This window comes from Pinus tabuliformis, chromosome 6, assembly GCF_031772625.1.
Source record: "Pinus tabuliformis cultivar Carrire ecotype Pingquan chromosome 6, CPIR1, whole genome shotgun sequence".
NCBI lineage: Eukaryota > Viridiplantae > Streptophyta > Pinopsida > Pinales > Pinaceae > Pinus > Pinus tabuliformis.
The window spans coordinates 1,096,260,450-1,096,279,650 of NC_142292.1; the positions used below are offsets into that span (position 1 = coordinate 1,096,260,450).

Here is a 19,201-nt window from a genome sequence, read left to right on the forward strand (position 1 = left end):
ATCAAAATTCACAGATATTTTTAAAGAATCTGTTGTAGACAAGAAGCACTACACACTGGTACTTTCAAGTGGTAATAACTCAAGTACTAGTAAAGAAAAATCTCTAAGAATCGTAATCATGGATTTCCCTTCTAGAATGATCATTTAAGCACCAATTGTAATAGATTATCACTATCATATCGATACTCATTCAGCCAAATTATTACTATAATCCAGTGATGGTCAAATCTAATTGATTCACACGGGAGTGGCAAGTGTGTATGTGTGTGTTGGGGGAGGGGGCAGGAATCGACCTACACCAGGGGCTTAAGGGAGACATCTAAAAACCAGGCAGAAGCATTATCCATTTACCAATGTCTCAAACTTATGCAAACAAGACAAGTCAAGAACATAATTGTCATCTGTAACTCTCTACTTATCATTTGGTAAATCATAAGTCCAGTTTCTACTAAATCCTCAAGTCTAGTCAGAATGATTTACCAAGTTCAAAGGATTGCCAGGTTATTTGGATTTAATAGAGTACTTTCATATCCTTCGCCATCACAATTCGCAAGCGGATTTCTCGGAAAACAAAGGTGTGATCTTAAATCAATGACAATTGTGCAAATACAGGGAAGAAACAACTCTTGAATGTCTTCCATGATTAGATTCAACAAGAACTTTAGGCATTGTTATCACAAAATCTAGCACCTTATTGCAAAGCCTTCACAAGGGGCCAAAACCAGTGGAACATTACAAGTGTTACCATTGTCACCTAGGTAACAACTTCCCTCATTTTAGTGAAGAATGAATCCAACACAAGAGAGGCTTCCCTAGTAGGGCTTAGAACTCATAAGGCAAGGCATAATCAAATCTAAGGCCCCACTACGTGCCTACACAAATTACCACCAATGGAATATCAAACAATGTGAGGAAAAGATGGTTATTCAAAGTAATTTCCAGATTTCAGTAGTTGTGGATCTAGGTCTGTTTAGAAGGCTTATCAAGTCAATATCTAATGCAAGATGATCCCCAAACACTACAAATCAAGAAAAGACATATAGGCTATAGCTATTGCAAAACTGGTATGAAAATTGATCCATTACAGTAGTGAAACAAATTATAACAGCAACAAATTCAGTCCTTGAAACAAGTAATAAGAAAGTAAAAATAGGGATTAAATGATGGATGAAACTAGGGTTTATACAGCTGACAGATTCTGAAATGCACATAACAACCAATTTGGCTGTAAATAAAATCAGGAAGCTAATTTATGATGCTAATATGCTTTTCAAGTCAAATACATGCACAGATACCAAGATGTCGCAGTCTTTCGTGGCTGAAAATGTATATATATGCTATCATAAAACCCTAACCTTACTCCTAAAACATAAAAAAAGATTAAAATTTAGGTTTATAATTGACAAAAAGGAAGAAGACTAGTGCCTACTAGATTTTTTAAGACATGGGGGTCAATTAAGAACTACCTTGTGATGCTCTACAAATAGATTTAAGGTAATATCTAGGGTTGCACTACAAACCCTAAAAAATCACCTAATACCTTACTAATAACTTCAAGATGATTCAATAGGAGATACTCAACTAGTATCATTCAAAGAGCTCAGAAAAGAGGTATTTGTTTAAGAAGAAATAAAGAGAATGCACAACCACCACTAGAGATGTACAATTACATCAACTTTCGTTCATAAACAAAATCCACAAGATAAAGTGAGACCACTTGCTCTAGAAATATTTCAATCTTCAAAACTCTAGGAATGAGCATCCATAAATACGTAAAGCCATCCACAATACTATCTCCTCAAGAAGTCACTCTAACTATCCATCCATAGTTTTTTTAAAGAGAATTAATAGACAAGTAGCGATGTTTCTCAACAAGTAGCAATGATTTACAAATGAGAAGTGTTTCTCTTATTTATACGAGAGAACACTGCTAATAATAATAATATCCCTTCTCATTAAAATAATAATATCTGTAAAAATTTCACTACTGAAATTTTATTGCAACAACTAGAATTATTTCTTCTAACTGTACATTAATTTAGCAGTTTATTGCTATGGAAACAATGAATTAATCACATTGCAATCTTTACAAAAAAAATACTACGGAAGATAAACTGCAAACTGAGAAAATACGGGCACACACATAAAAATATAACACTGTTATTTTTGGACAAATGTCCCCAGAAAAACCCAATGTGGGAAAAAAGGTTGCAACAGCTAAGGGCTTTTATTATTAAGCAGTAGTGAGAAAATTATGAGTACAACAAATGTCGTCAAAATGGTGAATTTATTCGAGAGAAATACTGGCAAAAATTTACTGAGGGATTTTACCCTCTCTCTGAGCAATCCCAACACTGTCTAAACTCTAAAAAGCTAGCCATCCAAGTCGTCTACGCAGGTTCTACATCAACCCTACGCTGCCTACCAAACGCACTGCCTAAAACGGTTGCCAATCTAGCCATTTTGCCTACTTCTGACTAAGAAAATGCTTCTCTGACCCTTTGGAAAATATTCTCGACCTCTAGAACTGAAAACGTCCTCCCTTTCAGCTGAATCGAATTGCTCACTTGAGGTTTTACACAGCCTCCTAGAGATAATTTTCGACCTCCTCTTTCTAACTCTCCAAAACTGAAAAACTTCCTCCAAACTCACTGTCTCTACCCCTCTCTGTCTCTCCGTCCCCTCTCTGGCTCAAACTCTTCTAGCAGGATGTCGTTGCTCCCTAGAGAGTCGAACTACCCAAGGAAATCAATCTCAAGTGCGTACCTCCATTTACCCATCGACTTCTTCTTATAATCTCACTGTGGGACTCATGTTCGAGGTTGCGGTAGAAAATTTCCATGAAATTATTTTCAAGCCAGATGCTTTCAGGGATATTCTGCTTGACAAGATTGGTTTCAGGTCAATGGAAATGATCAGTATGCAATGTGCATGTACCAAATAGCACAGCTAGATTTAATAGGCCAATTTATTTGCTTTGGAAATGATTTACAGGATTTGGAAGAAATTACGAGTAACTAGTTGTAAGTTGTAACTGATTATTGTTTTACAGAGTAAATTATATTGATGGTTGGTAAGAAAATTATGATTGAACAAGAAATGGTAGAGGAATGGGCCGTTGTTTCTAACCCGGTCGAGTTAACGCGGGCTCGACCATGCTGGCTCAATATTAAACCGGCCGACCGAACCGTTTTCTAGGCCAAGTCAAAGTTTGAGGGCCTGGCTCGGACCAACTCGGCCGAGTTGGTTCTGAGCCGACCAGTTTTGAAAACATTGAGAACAGCAGATAATGGAAGACAGCTATGTGTGCTTTCGAAAACAATAACCAAAGTCATGCATTTCTTACTTGATAAAAACCCTAAACCCAGCTGCCATGCAGGTTTTCCCTTCCAGAATTCACCATTTTCCTGCTGAAGCCTATCAAGAATTTCATCTCCAATTCTATCCACATCTTCATTTCCTGCCTTTTCTGAAATGGAACTCCTAAGAAAAACACGTTGAGACACAACACAACTCAAATCAAGGCATTTTTCCCTTTTAAAAACCCCAACAATATGAATCCTAACAATATCCTAGTTGATCAGACTCTTAGGATCTGCTTTGTTTTTGGAAATAATCTCAGAAAAAACCAATGATCCAGCAATTGGGTTGCGAATGCTTGAGTCTTTAATCAATCCAAATTATCTACAATGCATTGCAGTTTACAGATTCTACCCTTAACAGACCTCCCATCAATACCTTCATTATCCAGATCTTGCGTTTGAATTGCATGTGAGACAAGTTTAGAATCATAATTTTGTTGTTGTTGTATGACAGCCAACATTTTTCCATTAGAGGTCCATGCGATTTCGGGGGACTCTGTAAGCTCATTCTGATTTGAATGAAAAACAAGATAAGCTACTTCTTTTTTTCATATTCCCAATTGGATTCGGATATTGAGTGGTCTTCTTCTCTAGTTTTCATATACCCACTTTGACTATCCTTCTCATCACGATCGTTTTTGAGATCATTTTCATCTTCATGTGGATCTTCTTCATCATCTTCTTCATTGTTATGATATTGTTCATCTTTTTGTTTGTCAAGATAGTCCTCATCTTCTAAGCGAATCTTGAATATCCTCCGGGGCGACAAGAAATCTGAACCCTCATTTTTATTTCCATGATCACTTTCTTCTTTAGGTTCTTCTGCAATATTTTTCTCTTCACCATCATAAATGTCATCTGATCATCATCTTGATTGATATCCTTTTCATTTTCATCATTATCTATCACATCTTCTCGTTTGATATCCTTTTCATTTTCATCATTACCTATCACATCTTCTTGTTCATTATCATCATTCTCATCAAAATTTTCTTCTTTTGCTTCCCCTTGTTCTGTTTCTCCATGTTTGCTATCATTTTCCCTATTATCGATTTCCTTTCGACATGCTTTAACTTCTGCATATGATTTTTCTAGACGCTGAAATGCTTCTTGAATTTTACTAAACTTCTCAACACAATCAGGACGTGAACGTAATGGCACATTGTGCGTCGAACAACGTTCAAAGAGCCGCATGATTATATTGTGTGCCATGGCTCTGATACCACTGAAGCATAAAAACTGTTACTGAAGCATGAAAACTGATAGCTTGGAAACTTGAATGTAAAAATACACGAGGTATTTTAATAATAATTTATTAATATATAAAAATGTATAAGTGATAAATATTACAATGAGAACCCGCATATATATACCTAAGCAAGTGTCCTTTCATGACTAGGCATGTCTTTTAGACATGCTTTTTCACTTAACTTAATGACTATTTAACATAATCAATATTTAATTATTTAATATTTACATTTAATTTATTTATTTACTTGTTATGAATTATATTCTTAACATATCTCCTACTACAATCATGAATCATCCCACTTGAATAAAGCATCTTTCATCAACAAGTTGTTCATTGGTTTAACAAGTTCAAAAAAATTCAAAATGAATCTTCTTATAAAGTTAATTTTACGGAAGAATGATTGTAAAGATTTCTTATTATCTAGAAAAGGGATTTTCTTTATGGATTCTAACCTTGATGGATGAATACAAACACCATCTTTAGAAACAATGTGACCCAACAATTTCCCTTGATCTCCACCAAATTTTGACGTCTTGCGATTGAGTGAGATTCCATACATTCTACATCACTTACAACACTTTTCTAAGATGATGGGCATGGGCATTTCTTTCTTTGGACACCATGATATAATTGTCTTGGTAAAACTCTATCACTTTCTTACCAAATCCCTAGAGGCAAAGTCCATTAACCTCTAAAAGGATGATCCAACACTCAACAAAGCAAAGGCCATTCTTAAGTATTTGTAGGTTCCCCATGGGGTGGTAAAGGTTATCTTGAGTTGGACTTCTTCTTTAACCATAACTCGATTATAAAATAAGAAATCATCTAACATAGCATCCCAACCCCAATGACCCTTTGCAATAAGTGTTCCATATTGGGGAGCAAATAATTGCCTTTTGAGTGGAAGTTGATTAAGATTTCTAAAGTAGACACACAACTAGATGTCACCATTCTTCTTTTGAACTATTACAAGGTTGGCTACCCAGGAGGAATGTCTAATGGGATCTATAATTTTGTATTTTAGCATCATTCATAGTTCCTTTTTGGATCAAGGGGGATAACTTGGGGTTAATATTTCATTTTTTTTCCTAAAAGGTTTTGTCCTTAAGAGGAATGATGTGTTGGATAATGTCTCCTTTATACACCTTCAAATCATCATATGACCAAGCAAAGACATCCTTGTACTAATGAATGAGATTCATAATGTCTCTTCTTGCATCAAGAGTAGCATTTTTCCTATTTTGATCATCCTAGGGCTATAGTATTTGAAGTTTGAACCAATATTAATCTCGACTTCTTCAAATTTATCAACAACATGTTTCCTTTTGTGCATATCATGTCTATCAAAGCTTCTCCCTAAGGGAACTACTCCTTTTGGGATTAAGTTATTTGGTAAGTCTTCAATTTCTACATCATGATTTTCGATTTGACAATTTACTTGGTTTTCTAAGAATTCTTTCAATCTAATGCAAAAACTGAATAATTTGGTCATCATCATTAAAAAATTGCCAGTATTCAAGATTACCAAGGATGATCATATAAAAGTAACTTCCATTTTGCATTGACAATAAAACATTTCAGAGCAAGGTTGCAAAATGGGCACTGCTACAACCAATGCATTAGCAATAATAATTTCTTCTGTTGGAATTGTTTTGACAACAAATGCAACAAAGAGTTCCATGATGTCTAAAACTACAATCCTATATCTTCTTAACCTCTTTTTCTTAGCAGCAAAAACTTTCTTCACTTGAAAGACAACAAGATCAAAATCCCCAATCACCTTTAGACAATTAATCTTCATATCCAAAGCTAAATCCAACCCCAATCTTAAGGCTTCATATTCATCAATGTTATTAGTACAATCAAACTCAAGCCTATAACAAAAAAGCATGGTAATAGATGTAGAAGACACGAAGACAATCCCAACACTAGCTCCTGTCCAAGAATGGTCACCATCAAAATACATAGGCCAAATACCATCATGACCCACTCTTTCTTTTGGTAACATTGAAATTGCAAAATCACACAAGTTACCAAATCCTTCATTAACACACATCAACTCATTCATAGGGTCATTTGGATCTTCTAATTAGTATCTCACACCGGGCTGCCTATAAAGGGTAATGAAGGTCCGTCATAAGTTGGGATGCTAGCATAAAATAAATTCATTTGAATACTACCCCCCCAAAGTTGCAACACATTTTCTCTACAACATACCCCAAGCATCAAGAACATATAACTACAACATTCCATCAAGAGAGAGATAACCAAATATGTAGCTAGAAAGACCTTCAAATCCTTAATTAGACCACAAACTTTGATTGATCTTATACTGCATACATTCCTATATAGTCTTGCAATTTTCAATCCTAATTGGTTCATGACCTTTAAAGACATCACATTGGTGGAAGCCCCAGAATCCAACATACAATTACGAAGAAGGAGCTTATTCACTACCAAGGTGATAAAGAAAGGTGCATGTCCTCCATTATTTCTATCGTAATTCATAGTTTGTAAGACCATAGGAGGCTCTTCAAGCTCATATCCAATGGTTAAGAACGTTCTAACCTTATCCAATTGTGAAGGGATCTTGATTAACTCAGTAAGAGGGAAAGGGATAGTAGTCTTAGCCAAAACATTTGACACGTCAAAGTTCAATTGCACAACATCATTCTTATGTGACATTGATGGAGGAGTAGGATTGGTGTCCAATGGTAAAGGGTATCTAGTCCACTTTCTTGCAAGAGTTTCAAAGTCATTAGGTTGAGAAGTTTCAGGTTCTTTGTTCCTTCTATAAATTGCAAGTATTTTTCTTTCCTAAGCTTATCCTTAGATTTTTTATCCATGACGTTCAATGTTTCCAACCTAGCCATTCCAACAACCTCAAGACTCTTTTGTTCGACTAGCTCCATTTTCCTTTTAGTGACAATGTATGTTTCTTGCAATTATATGGCACAAATGGAAGCTAGGTCTTCAACTAAGTTCATCCCTTCAAAATTACCAAGGTATTCACTTTCTTGCTCAATTGTATTAGAAGGGGTATGACCATCAAGAATTCTTGGTTCAATGGGGAGGTCTACTAGTATTCCATCCTTGATATCCCCTAAATTGGTTGTCATTGTATTAAGGTCTGGGGGGAGTGAATTTTGTCATTGAGCCCCTTCCCTTTCCAAGATAGTTATTCTACTTAAGAAAGTAGCTTGGGTTTGCATGATTTGCATTGTCAATGGCCAAACCTTTGATTAAAAACTATCATAGGATCTAAGGTAGGATCAACATGATTTGCAACCCTAGGCTTAGTCTCAACCTTAGCATGAGTACATTAGAGGATGCTATCTTGGAAGTTAACATGTTTTCTTTAATTTTACCATCCCATTCTTGAGCTTCTTTCAGGGTATTTGGGAACTTATCACTTGGTATAAAAAGGCATTGTCATTCAAAATCATGGGTATATTGCAATAAGATAGCACCATCTCTTGGCTTAAGGTCATCAAAGATTTGCTAAACCTCATATCAAAATCCATAACACATTGATTTTCCTTCCTTTCAACTTAACTGAATTGGGTTATTATTCATCTATTTCCCGTCTTTTCATGAAGGCATCATGGAAGGCTTGCAAAGACTCAATGCTTCTTTCAGGAAGATTGTTACACCATATCTTGCATTTTCTTCCAAAGATATAGAAAATACTCATAACTACATCCTCATGCTCATTTGGACAAGATGATGTTCGAAAACACCATAGAATGCGAACAAGCACTCTTTAGCAATAATGACATTATTGCCAAAAAAACTTAGGTAACCATTTATCAACTACATCAAGCATATTATGAGGGCAACCTTTAATTCCAAACATGTCTACGGCCTTGTAGGCATTAGCGACCCATGGTTGCAAAAGCAATTGGAGTTTCTTTTGGAGGATTAGAGAAGAGAGTTATTCTAACAAGAGAGTTTGGATGGACTCTTCATTATAGGCCTTTATAGGATTAGCATATCTACAAAAAGGTCTTTGGTTGGAACTTGGAACTTCCAACTTTTGGGTTCTCCTAAAGGTGGAGTCACCAAAGGAGCACACTAAGTTAGGCTTTGGTATAAAATCACCAATAAAGTTTGAATCATAGACTTTAGATATCCAAGGAGAATGACTCAAGTCTCCCTAGCAATGACGCCAAAATTTTATCACAAAATCTAACACCTTAGTGCAAAGCCTTCCCAAGGTGCCAAGACTTAGTGGAACATTAGAAGTGTTACCACTGTCACCTAGGTAACAAATTTATTCATTTTAGTGAAGGAAGAAATCCAACATAAAGGAGGCTTCCCTAGTAGGGCTTATGACTCCTAAAGGCAAGACACAATCAAGTCTAAGGCCTCCCTAAGTGCCTACACAAATTACCACCAATAGAATATATCAAACAAGGTGAGGAGAAGGTGGTTATTCAAAGTAATTTCCAGATTCGAGTAGATGCATATCTAGGGCTATTTAGAAGGCTTATCAAGTCAACATTTAATGCAAGGTGATCCACAAACACTACAAATCAAGAAAATACTAAAAGCTATTGCAAAACTTGTCTGAAAAATGATAAATACAGTAGTGAAACAAATTACAACAGTAGTCCACGGGGTCTTGGAGAGACGGTGATCAGATGCGTTGTTAAGGCACTCCTAGATGTTAAGTCATCGGCTCAATTCCCCGCCCTATTAGGGTGTTATTCTTGGACATGACCATGATGTAGCCTCACCATTCCCAAACTTATAAAAAAAACATATTACAACAATAGCAATAAATTCAACCCTTGAAATAAGTAATAAGCAAGTATCATTTAATTGATGGACAAAATTAGGATTTATACAACTAACAAATTCTGAAATATTCAATTCATACAACAGCCAATAAATCCTAGACATCCAGCCCTAATTGGGCTATAAATAAAATTAGCAAATTAATTTATGATACTAAGATGATTTTCAAGTAAAATACATGCACAAATACCAAGATGTCTTGGTAATTTATGGCAAAAAGATATACAGTGTTTTAAAAATCAGCCGATTTGAACCGGTAACCAGTCAAACCGATCGGTTCACTAGCCAACCAAGTCAAACCGGCAGAAAAACCAAGTTGGACCCCTCCCTTCACCCAAAATTTAGAAAAATCAGTCCTAACCAGCAGGTTTAGGACGGAACCGGCCAGTTTATTGTCAAACCATCCGATTTCGTCCTAAACCGAGCAGTTAGCTACCAAGGCCAATGCAAGTTAGAAATGCAATTAGAGTGCAATGCAAGGGTTAGCATCCAGATCTAAGTTAGATGGAGTTAGTGAGTTAGTGATTTCTCCCTTTTAAATAAGGAGAGAAGGATGCCAAGGGATGAAGATCCCAAGCTCCCCAAAAGAGAAATAAACACTTTTTTATTAATGATATTACCCTCTAGACAAAGGAGGAAGGCTCTTTTTCAAGGAACTTCTCTACAAGGTGATAACCTGTCAAAAACAGATCCACTTAAGATGGTCCAAAACTGCTTCAAGGGTCAGACTATGAATGACTTACAGCCTTCCAGCAAGATGATGACAACAGGAAATTTCTTGGCCTAAGGAGCAAGATCTTCAAATGCAATAGACGATAAGAATGCCAAGTCTTTGCTGCAAGAGGAGCTTGAAATCCAGTGATGAAGAGTCCTGCAATTAAAGCTAGACAATCACCTTATACCAGTGATTGGAATGCCAAGGGATTTTCTGAGTAGAAAAATGCAATAGGCCAACAATTCTCCTCCAAAGGTTCTGCTCAAAAGTATTAGTAGTTTAATTCTGCAAGATGATGAAATCACAATTCTGGGAACAAAATAGATCACTCTAATAGGAAAATGAGCAATGTTGAATGACTTGTACTTGCAACACGGGATAGGTCACTGAAACATTACAAGATCATGTACCTTTGGCTAAAGTATTCTTTTACTCTAGGAAACAATGTCTAGGAACCAGTGAGATAACTCAAATAATTGAAATTTGCTAACAAGGAAGAAATGAATACCACCACTCAGATTAGCCAATTGTACCCACTTATTTCATTTTTTTGGACTTTATAGGCCATTTAGAGCCTCATTGCTTATGTATTTTGTTGATGATATGTATTGCACTCAATGCCATTTTGATATATTCACTTTTACATTGTATATAAATGAACAAACTTTGCATATTTTGTCTCTATTGGCTTGGAATCATGGTTTTAAATCTTAAAAATAGTTTTTTCATTAAAAATTAATTATTTAATGTATTTTTTTTAAACCGGTTCATTTAGACCTGACCAATGTCGGTTTGACCGGTTCCAATTTGAAACCCGGTTTATTAGGTGGACCGGCCGATCACCGGTTCCAATTTTTAAAACTATGGGTATATATGTTGTCATAAAACCCTAGTTTTACCCTAAAACATAAAATGAAAAGCCAAATTTAAGTTTATGATTGACTAAAAGGGAGAAGACTAGTGCCTACTATATTTCTTTGGAAGCATATGGGGTCAATCAATTTAGGATAATATCTAGGGTTGTCCACTACAAACCCTAAAAAATCACTTGATACCTTACTAATAACTTCAAGATGATTAAAGGAAAGGCACTAGTAACCTTCCAAGAGCTTTGAAAAGAGGGATATGTGAAAGAAGAAATAAAGAGAATGCACAACCAACACTACAAAAGTACAATTATACTAGCATATATTCATAGACAAAATCCACAAGATATAAGTGAGACCACTTATTAAAGAAATTTTTCAATCTTCAAAACCCTAGCATGAGCATCCATAAACAAGTGAAGCCATCCACAAGACTATCTCCTCAAGAAATCACTCTAACTATCCATCCATAATTTTTTTACTAGACAGGGAGTAGACAAGTAGTGATGTTTCTTCACAAGTGACAATGATTTACAAATGAGAAGCACTTCTCTTATTTATATGTGAGACCAAGCACCCTTCTCATTAAAATAGTAAAACCTCCTAACAAAAGCCCTAAGAACATAAAATAATGCCTTGATTTCTTACAAACCTTAGAGATAAGGCCACAATACATAAAATATCCATGATACAAGAGTGGGTAGGCCTTAAAGATCTCAATAATGCTCCCAAAATGAAGCAAAAATGCACTAAATCCAAGACATCTATCATAAATGCAAGCCCATGTTCACATGTGTGGCATGTGTGGTCTCCCAAGGTGGACAGCTCACTCAAAATGGCTTGAAGAGGCATGTGCACAAGTTCCAAAGGGAACCCTTCCCTCCAAAGGGTGCAACATTTCACCCTCCTACTGTAAAGTCACCTCTAAAAAAGTGCAACATCCCCTCCAACCAAGTGCCACATCCTCTCTCAAGGTGCTAGGCCATCTCCATGTGTGATACCCTTAAGAAAACGATCCAATGTCCTCCATAAAGTGTGGGAACTACCTCAATCAAGTGTGCAAGAAACCTTTTCAACATCCTCCAAACAACTCAAGGCTCATGTCCACATCATATCAATGCAAAGTGAATGTCCAAGGACAGGAGGATCATTATTAACCCCTATTAGGTGTGCTAGTACCCAAGAAGAGTAGTATTTCCCAAGAAACCCATCAAGGAGCGTGTGTAAACTAATCATAGATGGAATGATTCAGCATTTAACATCCCGAGTGGCATTACATAGTCATGTGAGGTTATGTAAGATATTCATCCACATGAGTATGTGTTAAGGGAGTGCTTATGGATTGAGTTGCCCTTTCCTCCACACTATCTCTTACTATACCTTTCTTAACATTTTCTTGTTTTCTGGTATTCCCCTTTCTTTTACTTCATTCCATAGAGTTCTCTTTTCTTGCACATGCATTTTATTGCATTGAAGTTTGGGATAATTTCACTTAATCCTTTTTGTTTCACTACATAAAACTTGGGGCAATGGCCTCATAGCAAAGGGGTGAGCTTAAGCTTTTCTTTGGCTTTTGATTTATCATTCATATCCCTTCATTTTCCATTGCATTTTGAACTTTATATCTTATTTTTTCCTTTTTTTAATAAAATTGCATCAACCTCAAGCATTCAAGATCCGTCTTCTCATGGGATTATAAAGCATGAACCTATAAGTGTGACATATAACAACCAACTCAGAAGGAGGGATAATAGAAATGGGAAGGATGGAGCATGTTATGTATGGATTTTAACATGGACATGTTACCCCTATCATAGTCCCCCAGTAGTACCTCTAACCAAGAGTGACAATGCTTGACTAGGAGATGATGATAACCACCAAGGTGAAGCAAGGCAAGAGGCACAATTTATAACTTCAAATTATCATGATCCATTATCCAATTTCAATCCATAGTCACTACTTTTATGCCAAATACATATGCCATTAACAATTAATATAAAAAAATGAATAAATGTACCCCATGTATGTCGGACACCAAACCATCAATTGAGTAAGCTGAGAATAGCCTGGGAAGCATCTCTGGGCAACTGTACGTGGAGAAACATGGATGTCAACTGAGGAACCACTATCTGTGATCAGGATCATAGGAGAAAAAATCTCTAGTTACCCCTCAATGTGGACACCTCTAATTAAAAATATTTGACAAGTGGCATTTGAATTCAATTTGCATGCAAATGGGACTAAAGCCTCACAGCCCCCTGTACCTCTCTCATGTTTGAGCAGAGGAAGCAATTAATAGAGGTCAGGATGGGTGTTTGTCATGAAGGTGGGACTTTTGTTTTACAAGGGAGTTTGCTTTGCAACTTTCTTGACATGGTGTGGACACCTGTAGAGGCTTCAATTGGAGCAAGGATTCATCCTGCATATGGAGGCTTGAATGAACCTTGGATGGCATAATCCCTTGACAGGAAGCTGGTGCATTTCTCCTATTTCATGGCAGTGGAACAGAGAAGAATACTCAATCTGGGGCCTAGCAGATTGGACCTCTTCTTCACAGCTCTGTATTTGAATCCTTAGGATACAGTTCGCCCTTCGGATTGGTGTTTACATTGCCCCATTAAGGAAACTCTAGCTTTCAGTGTGGATGAATGTCAACACCACTGTGGGTGTAATCCTTGTGGCATTGCATAATTTCACTGAATCATAAGGAGCCTGGTCCATCAAAGTTCAAACAGAGGATCTCCAGGAAGCAGTTTCACATCTAAATGAGAGCACATTGTGCAGTTTGAAGAATTAAAGGCAAGAAATGCAAACTTGGAGATCTGGTCAAAATACCCAGATTGAAAGGCCAATTTCTGAGCACAACATGTTTGCACAGATAATTCCAGACCCTATTAGAAGCCCCAATAGCTCCATAGGTTCTGCCAACAATGCAGCAATGGAGAAAGATAGAGTGCATCCGGCTCAGGAAAACATGGAAGTTGAAGAAACCGATGAAAAGAACAAAGCAGGGAACAAGGGGAACATCTACAGTGGGAAAATTTTCAAATATCTAATCCAGGTTTTACATTTTACAAATCTACGTATATGCTAGGGCAGTTTGTTCAAACTTACAATACCAGGAATGACAGTTTTATGAGGAAAACTGTAAAAGGAAGGTGGCTTAAAGGCCTTCCGATAGCCCCCTTGCATATTTTATATTTTTTGAAGTTGCAAAACAAGACTCTCTTCTTTTGGATTGCATTAATTTGCTGGACAGTACAGCCACTGCTTCCTTTCAATATAATTTATAGCTGTTTCGGTTAAAAAGAAAGAAAAACTATAATCAATTGATACATACCATAGCCAGTATTCTATAAATCACGTATAAATACCTCAAATACTATCGATCATTTGGTATTTGTGTTTTTGCTAAGGGTATAAAAGGATAGGTCATATCAAAAGGTTGAAAGGCAAAACACAGAAGTGGTATAACAGAGATCTCTCATTGGCAGGGAAGCAGTATAACAAGATCTCTCATTAGGAGACAGCCTCATCGTTGTGTCTTGCATTTTGGAAGTCAACAAAATTTTCTACTTATCCTATTTGTTACTTAATTCGTTGAACTACCTCAGATTAGAAAGCAACCTGCTTAATTACTTGTGGGGTAAAGCTGGAGATAAAAAGGGTCTCCTTCTGGTTGCTTGGGATATGGAAAGTGGATATAATTGACATTCATGAACAGGATTAGCTCTGCAGATAAGTAGGTGATCAGAACACTGGGTCAAACATGCAGCCTATTAGGTATGGACATACATTGATGCCTGTACAGGGTGGAATTAAAGGCGTGATTACTCTGGCTAACATGATTACCAACATAGTATAAATTCAGGGTCATTGGTCCAGAAGTGAACTGAAAGGCATTGATGATGTCAGTTAGTCCACTTTCTTTTGGGAGTTTCAAGGGTCCCCAAGGGATGGGATCTTGGGAACAACAACATCTGGTGTTTCAAGGCTTCTGACAGATCCTCAGGCTTAACCCCCGTGTTGAGAAGAAAAATAATTAAATAAAAAACTCTACTCCAATGGCATATTATGACATAAGGTATGTAGATAAAGATAATTAGTATTCCGGAGTGTTATTCTTAGAAAAACAGTTATGAAAAATTACATAAACCATCCTATCTAGACTTGGTTAATATCCTCAATCTAGGGAACACATTTCGAGGAGCCTCTTATAGAGAAGGGCCCAACTAGATGGATTCAAGTTAACCCAATAAACTGTTAAGACACATCTATATATGATTCAATCAGACCAGAATTCAGAGAGCTTTATAAGTTAAACTTCAGATGAAAGGCACAAGTTGCATAAACCAAATGGATCCATTGAATAAAATCTATTTGGATTTAAACTCGGCGTGGTTTAGGAAGTTTCCGGGCTGTTTTGGAGGGAAAATAAGGGTTGTTTCCCTCCAAAAACACCCTCTTCGAGGCTTTAAAAGGAGCTCCCCCTCTCATTTGCCTCACACATCTCATTTGGAGTTTTTGTGGGTTTGATTGGGAGCTTGTCTTCGTGCAATACAACCTTTGACTAAGGCAAAATCAAATGATGAACAGAATACCTGATCTAGATCCCATTGTGTTGGACAATATTGATCCAACATCCGAATGGGTCGAGAAGACTGAAGATCCTGTGTTTGATGTTGATTTTGATATTGACATGGCATTAGGGGGGATGAAGCAGATTTGGTAGCGCCATCAGAACTAGGATTAGTAGCCGCATCAAGCAAAGGCAAACAACCAATGGAAGGCAGTAGTCGTGCAGCTCAACGAACTCGAGTTTCCATTAGGTCCACTTCTATTGTTATTGGTGGTAGTGTTACTAGTTAGTAGTGAGGTTGCAGATGAGGTTGAGGCATCCTCAGAGTCTGAACCAAATGATGTCTATGTAGCTCCTATTGATGATCCTGTGTACTAGTAGTGATGATGAATTTGATGATTGATCATGTGTAGACTTGTAGTCTTGTAGTAGGCCAATGACCTCATAGCTTGTAGCATTGTTTTTGAACTTTATAGGCCATTTAGAGCCTCATTGCTTATGTAATTTGTCGATGATATGTATTGCACTCAGTGCCATTTTGATATATTCACCTTTACATGGTATATAGATTAGCAAACTTTTCATATTTTGTCTCTATTGGCTTGGAATCATGGTTTTAAATCTTATAAATAGTTTTTTTTCATTAAAAGATAGTTATTTAATGTATTTTTTTAAAACCGGTTCATTGAGATCTAACCAGTCCCGGTTTGACCGATTCCGATTTGAAACCCGGTTTATTAGGTGGACCGGTCCGGTCACTGGTTCTGATTTGAAACCCGGTTTATTAGGTGGACCGGTCTGGTCACTGGTTCCGGTTTTTAAAACTATGCCCATTTCACACATCCATCTCATGATTCTTCTCTCTGAAATAGCCGCAGAAGATCTCCCGCAATGGAAGAAAGGCTTGGTTGACATCATTAATGGGCTGTTTGATAAGCCGTACTCCTCAAGCAGGAGGCCAAGGAAGTTGGGGGCAGTTTGGGCTGATTGGAGAACTGTTCTGGGCCGAGTTCACTCCCTTTTGCAGGCCGAGATACTACAGGAAGGCAGCCGCATGCTTAAGGATTGTTTGGGACATGTTTCAGGGCTATTGTATCTAGGGTTTCTCTTCTACAGGTGGGCCGCAGAATTGTGAGGATGATTCAGTTTGGCCGCAGGCCTAAAAGACTTTGATCATGGGTCAAATGAGTGGGAGATTACCTAGGGTTGGCCGTAGACTCTACATTGGACAGCAGGTGAGTCTTGTGGAATCTTGAAGGAATGAATCTAGCCCAAATCAGCTCAAGGGTATAGGCACATTTACTAGAAGAGGAGCCGCTGTCTTAAAAGTAGATCTGGAGGTGTGAAGAGCAGTTGAAGCAGTCAGTCAATTAACCCTAACCAGGATACAGTCTACTGTTGAAGAAGTCCATTGAATGATTGATGTTGACAGAGTGCTAGAATTGCAGTATAGATTGAGCCATCCTCTTATCTAAGGACAGTGATGTTGGATCTTCTATTTGGCAAGTCAATTTTGACTCTGAATTATTGTATTCTCTCTCTGAACATTTGATATTGATAATAAGAAGAACTTATCAAGGGTTTTCCCCATCGTGGGGTTTTTCCCTGGCTTGAGCCATATCTTTGTGTTCTCTTGTCTTGGCTTGTCATCTGCATCTATCAATTATGCTCTTTCATTAGTTACTGTTAATGTAATAATGACTCGTGTGATTGCAAATGGATTCAAGTGGTCTGATGAATGGACTAAGATGGAACATTAAAGTAACTATCCTAAGCAAAGAACGTGTTAACCTAAAATTAACAGGGAGCCTCTTGAATCCCAATATCGGCAGTCATAGCATACTCTGATCTCAGCGTATAGGGGGCACCTAAAAAGGAAGTGCATCTCTGTCTCTGGCTCCTATAGGTGGCACATTGGTAGATCCTATGGTGGTATATGGAATAAATATCTTGTAGGAATTGGGGCATTCTCTAGAGAGTAGCTCTCTTTACACAAGTTTTGTGACTGACTTGGAAATTCCAATTCATCCTTAAAGTCATAGGTATCTCCTTCAAGTAGTAGGTAAGATATAAAGTTGGTTGCAATGTAATTAAAAAATTAGTCAGACAGAAATTTCATTATTTTCATGGATAACTTCACGACCAAGTATGTGCTAAGCACTATATTGTTAATATGTGCTAAAACCCATATTCTCAAGAGATTAAAGATATTGATCTCAAGGCTAAATGATGGGTAGGTAAGGTTATGGGAGGGAAGTAAAATTCTGCATGGTTCCCGACCTTGCACCATTGCTTTTATTGTATAATATATGATTCAGGCTTTTGAAGAAACAGAGAAAAGCCCTGCTATTTTTGCAAATTAAGCCCCTCATTAAGTTATGTATGATGGCTCTCAGAAGAAATACCTTTGGGTCTGTGCAGGGAGTGTAATCTTGATACTCAATGCTGCATTCATTAAATGCCACAGGTTTGACTTCGGCCACTGCACAGTCTGCTTTTAGAGATGGATGTGATGTTTCATTTTCCAAGAGCATTAATTTCTCTTTCTCTGAGAAAAACAAGCCACCAAGATAAAATGAAACAGCAAAAAGGGAAATGCTCATCAAAATGAGAGGTATCAGCATTGATGCCCTTTCTGAATTCATTCCTAGCTTTCAGTCTCTTTCCTTCACGTTTCGATTTAAGAGTGACCCTGCACGTAGAGATGTTCACAGTCAATTATTACAATCGACAAAGAAAAAAGCATTCAAATTGGGCTCAGTAAAAACTTTCAACAAGTAAAATTTGCGAAAAAACAACAAAGGATACAACTAATCACAATCATCCGCAAGTCAGATTCAATTAAAGAACAGTATTCTAATTTCAAACATCCATATCTACAGAGTGTATCTCATAAATAAAAATAACTGTGTTGAACTCCCTTGCTTCCTAACCATTCCAAACCAGACTACAAAAACTTGATTTGAATATGACTCTAACAAAGGGTAGAAAAAGTTACATATGGAAAGAAGAGTATGGCTTGATGGAATATAGCCATAATCATAAATTCAATCTAGAAACCTAATCAAGAATTTCAATTACAATACGCAATTCTTACAAGATGACCTAATAGTGTATACTGTTAATCTATTGGTAAGAACCATTGTATTTCACAGGAGAACTGGAGAACGTCAAATACGCACGCTATTGTGTGTTCTTGTGCGGGGCTCCTTCCACAACCTATAGCTAGTTTTCTATTTTTGCCTAACACAACTATCCCCTATTCAGTATAGAGAGGAATAGCCAGAAACATAGCTTCTTTTGAATACACAAATATCTTCTCTTGCAGCGGATGGAACTAATATTTATAGAAATCAACTAAAACCCAAGCAGAGAAGGAAAATATTGCCTGATCCAATTGTTTGTTAATGAATTGTCTCTAAAACCAAAAAGGGTGGCATCTAATTGAAGACAGAGAGACATGATCAATACTCTAAAAACAGTTAAAAACTGGAATGTGGTTTCTCGGATGCAGATGATCGCACACAGTCAACCAACAATCCAAGTATCCCTCGACATTTGCCCGGCCAATGAAATAAATGTCATATAAATTGCCTATAAAACCTCAATTAAGCTAATTTCACCTAA

The 19,201-nt window shown here is 37.0% G+C and overlaps 1 protein-coding gene across 1 annotated transcript in view; it reads right to left on the reverse strand.

The window, feature by feature from the left end:
- The window catches only part of LOC149262736 (putative methyltransferase PMT20), a 46,024-nt gene that overhangs the window by 26,131 nt on the left and 692 nt on the right, over nucleotides 1-19,201 (reverse strand). The window contains 1 exon segment of the mRNA XM_089425127.1: nucleotides 17,980-18,266. Coding sequence (XP_089281253.1) covers nucleotides 17,980-18,219 — 240 coding nt within the window. The 5' untranslated portion in view covers nucleotides 18,220-18,266.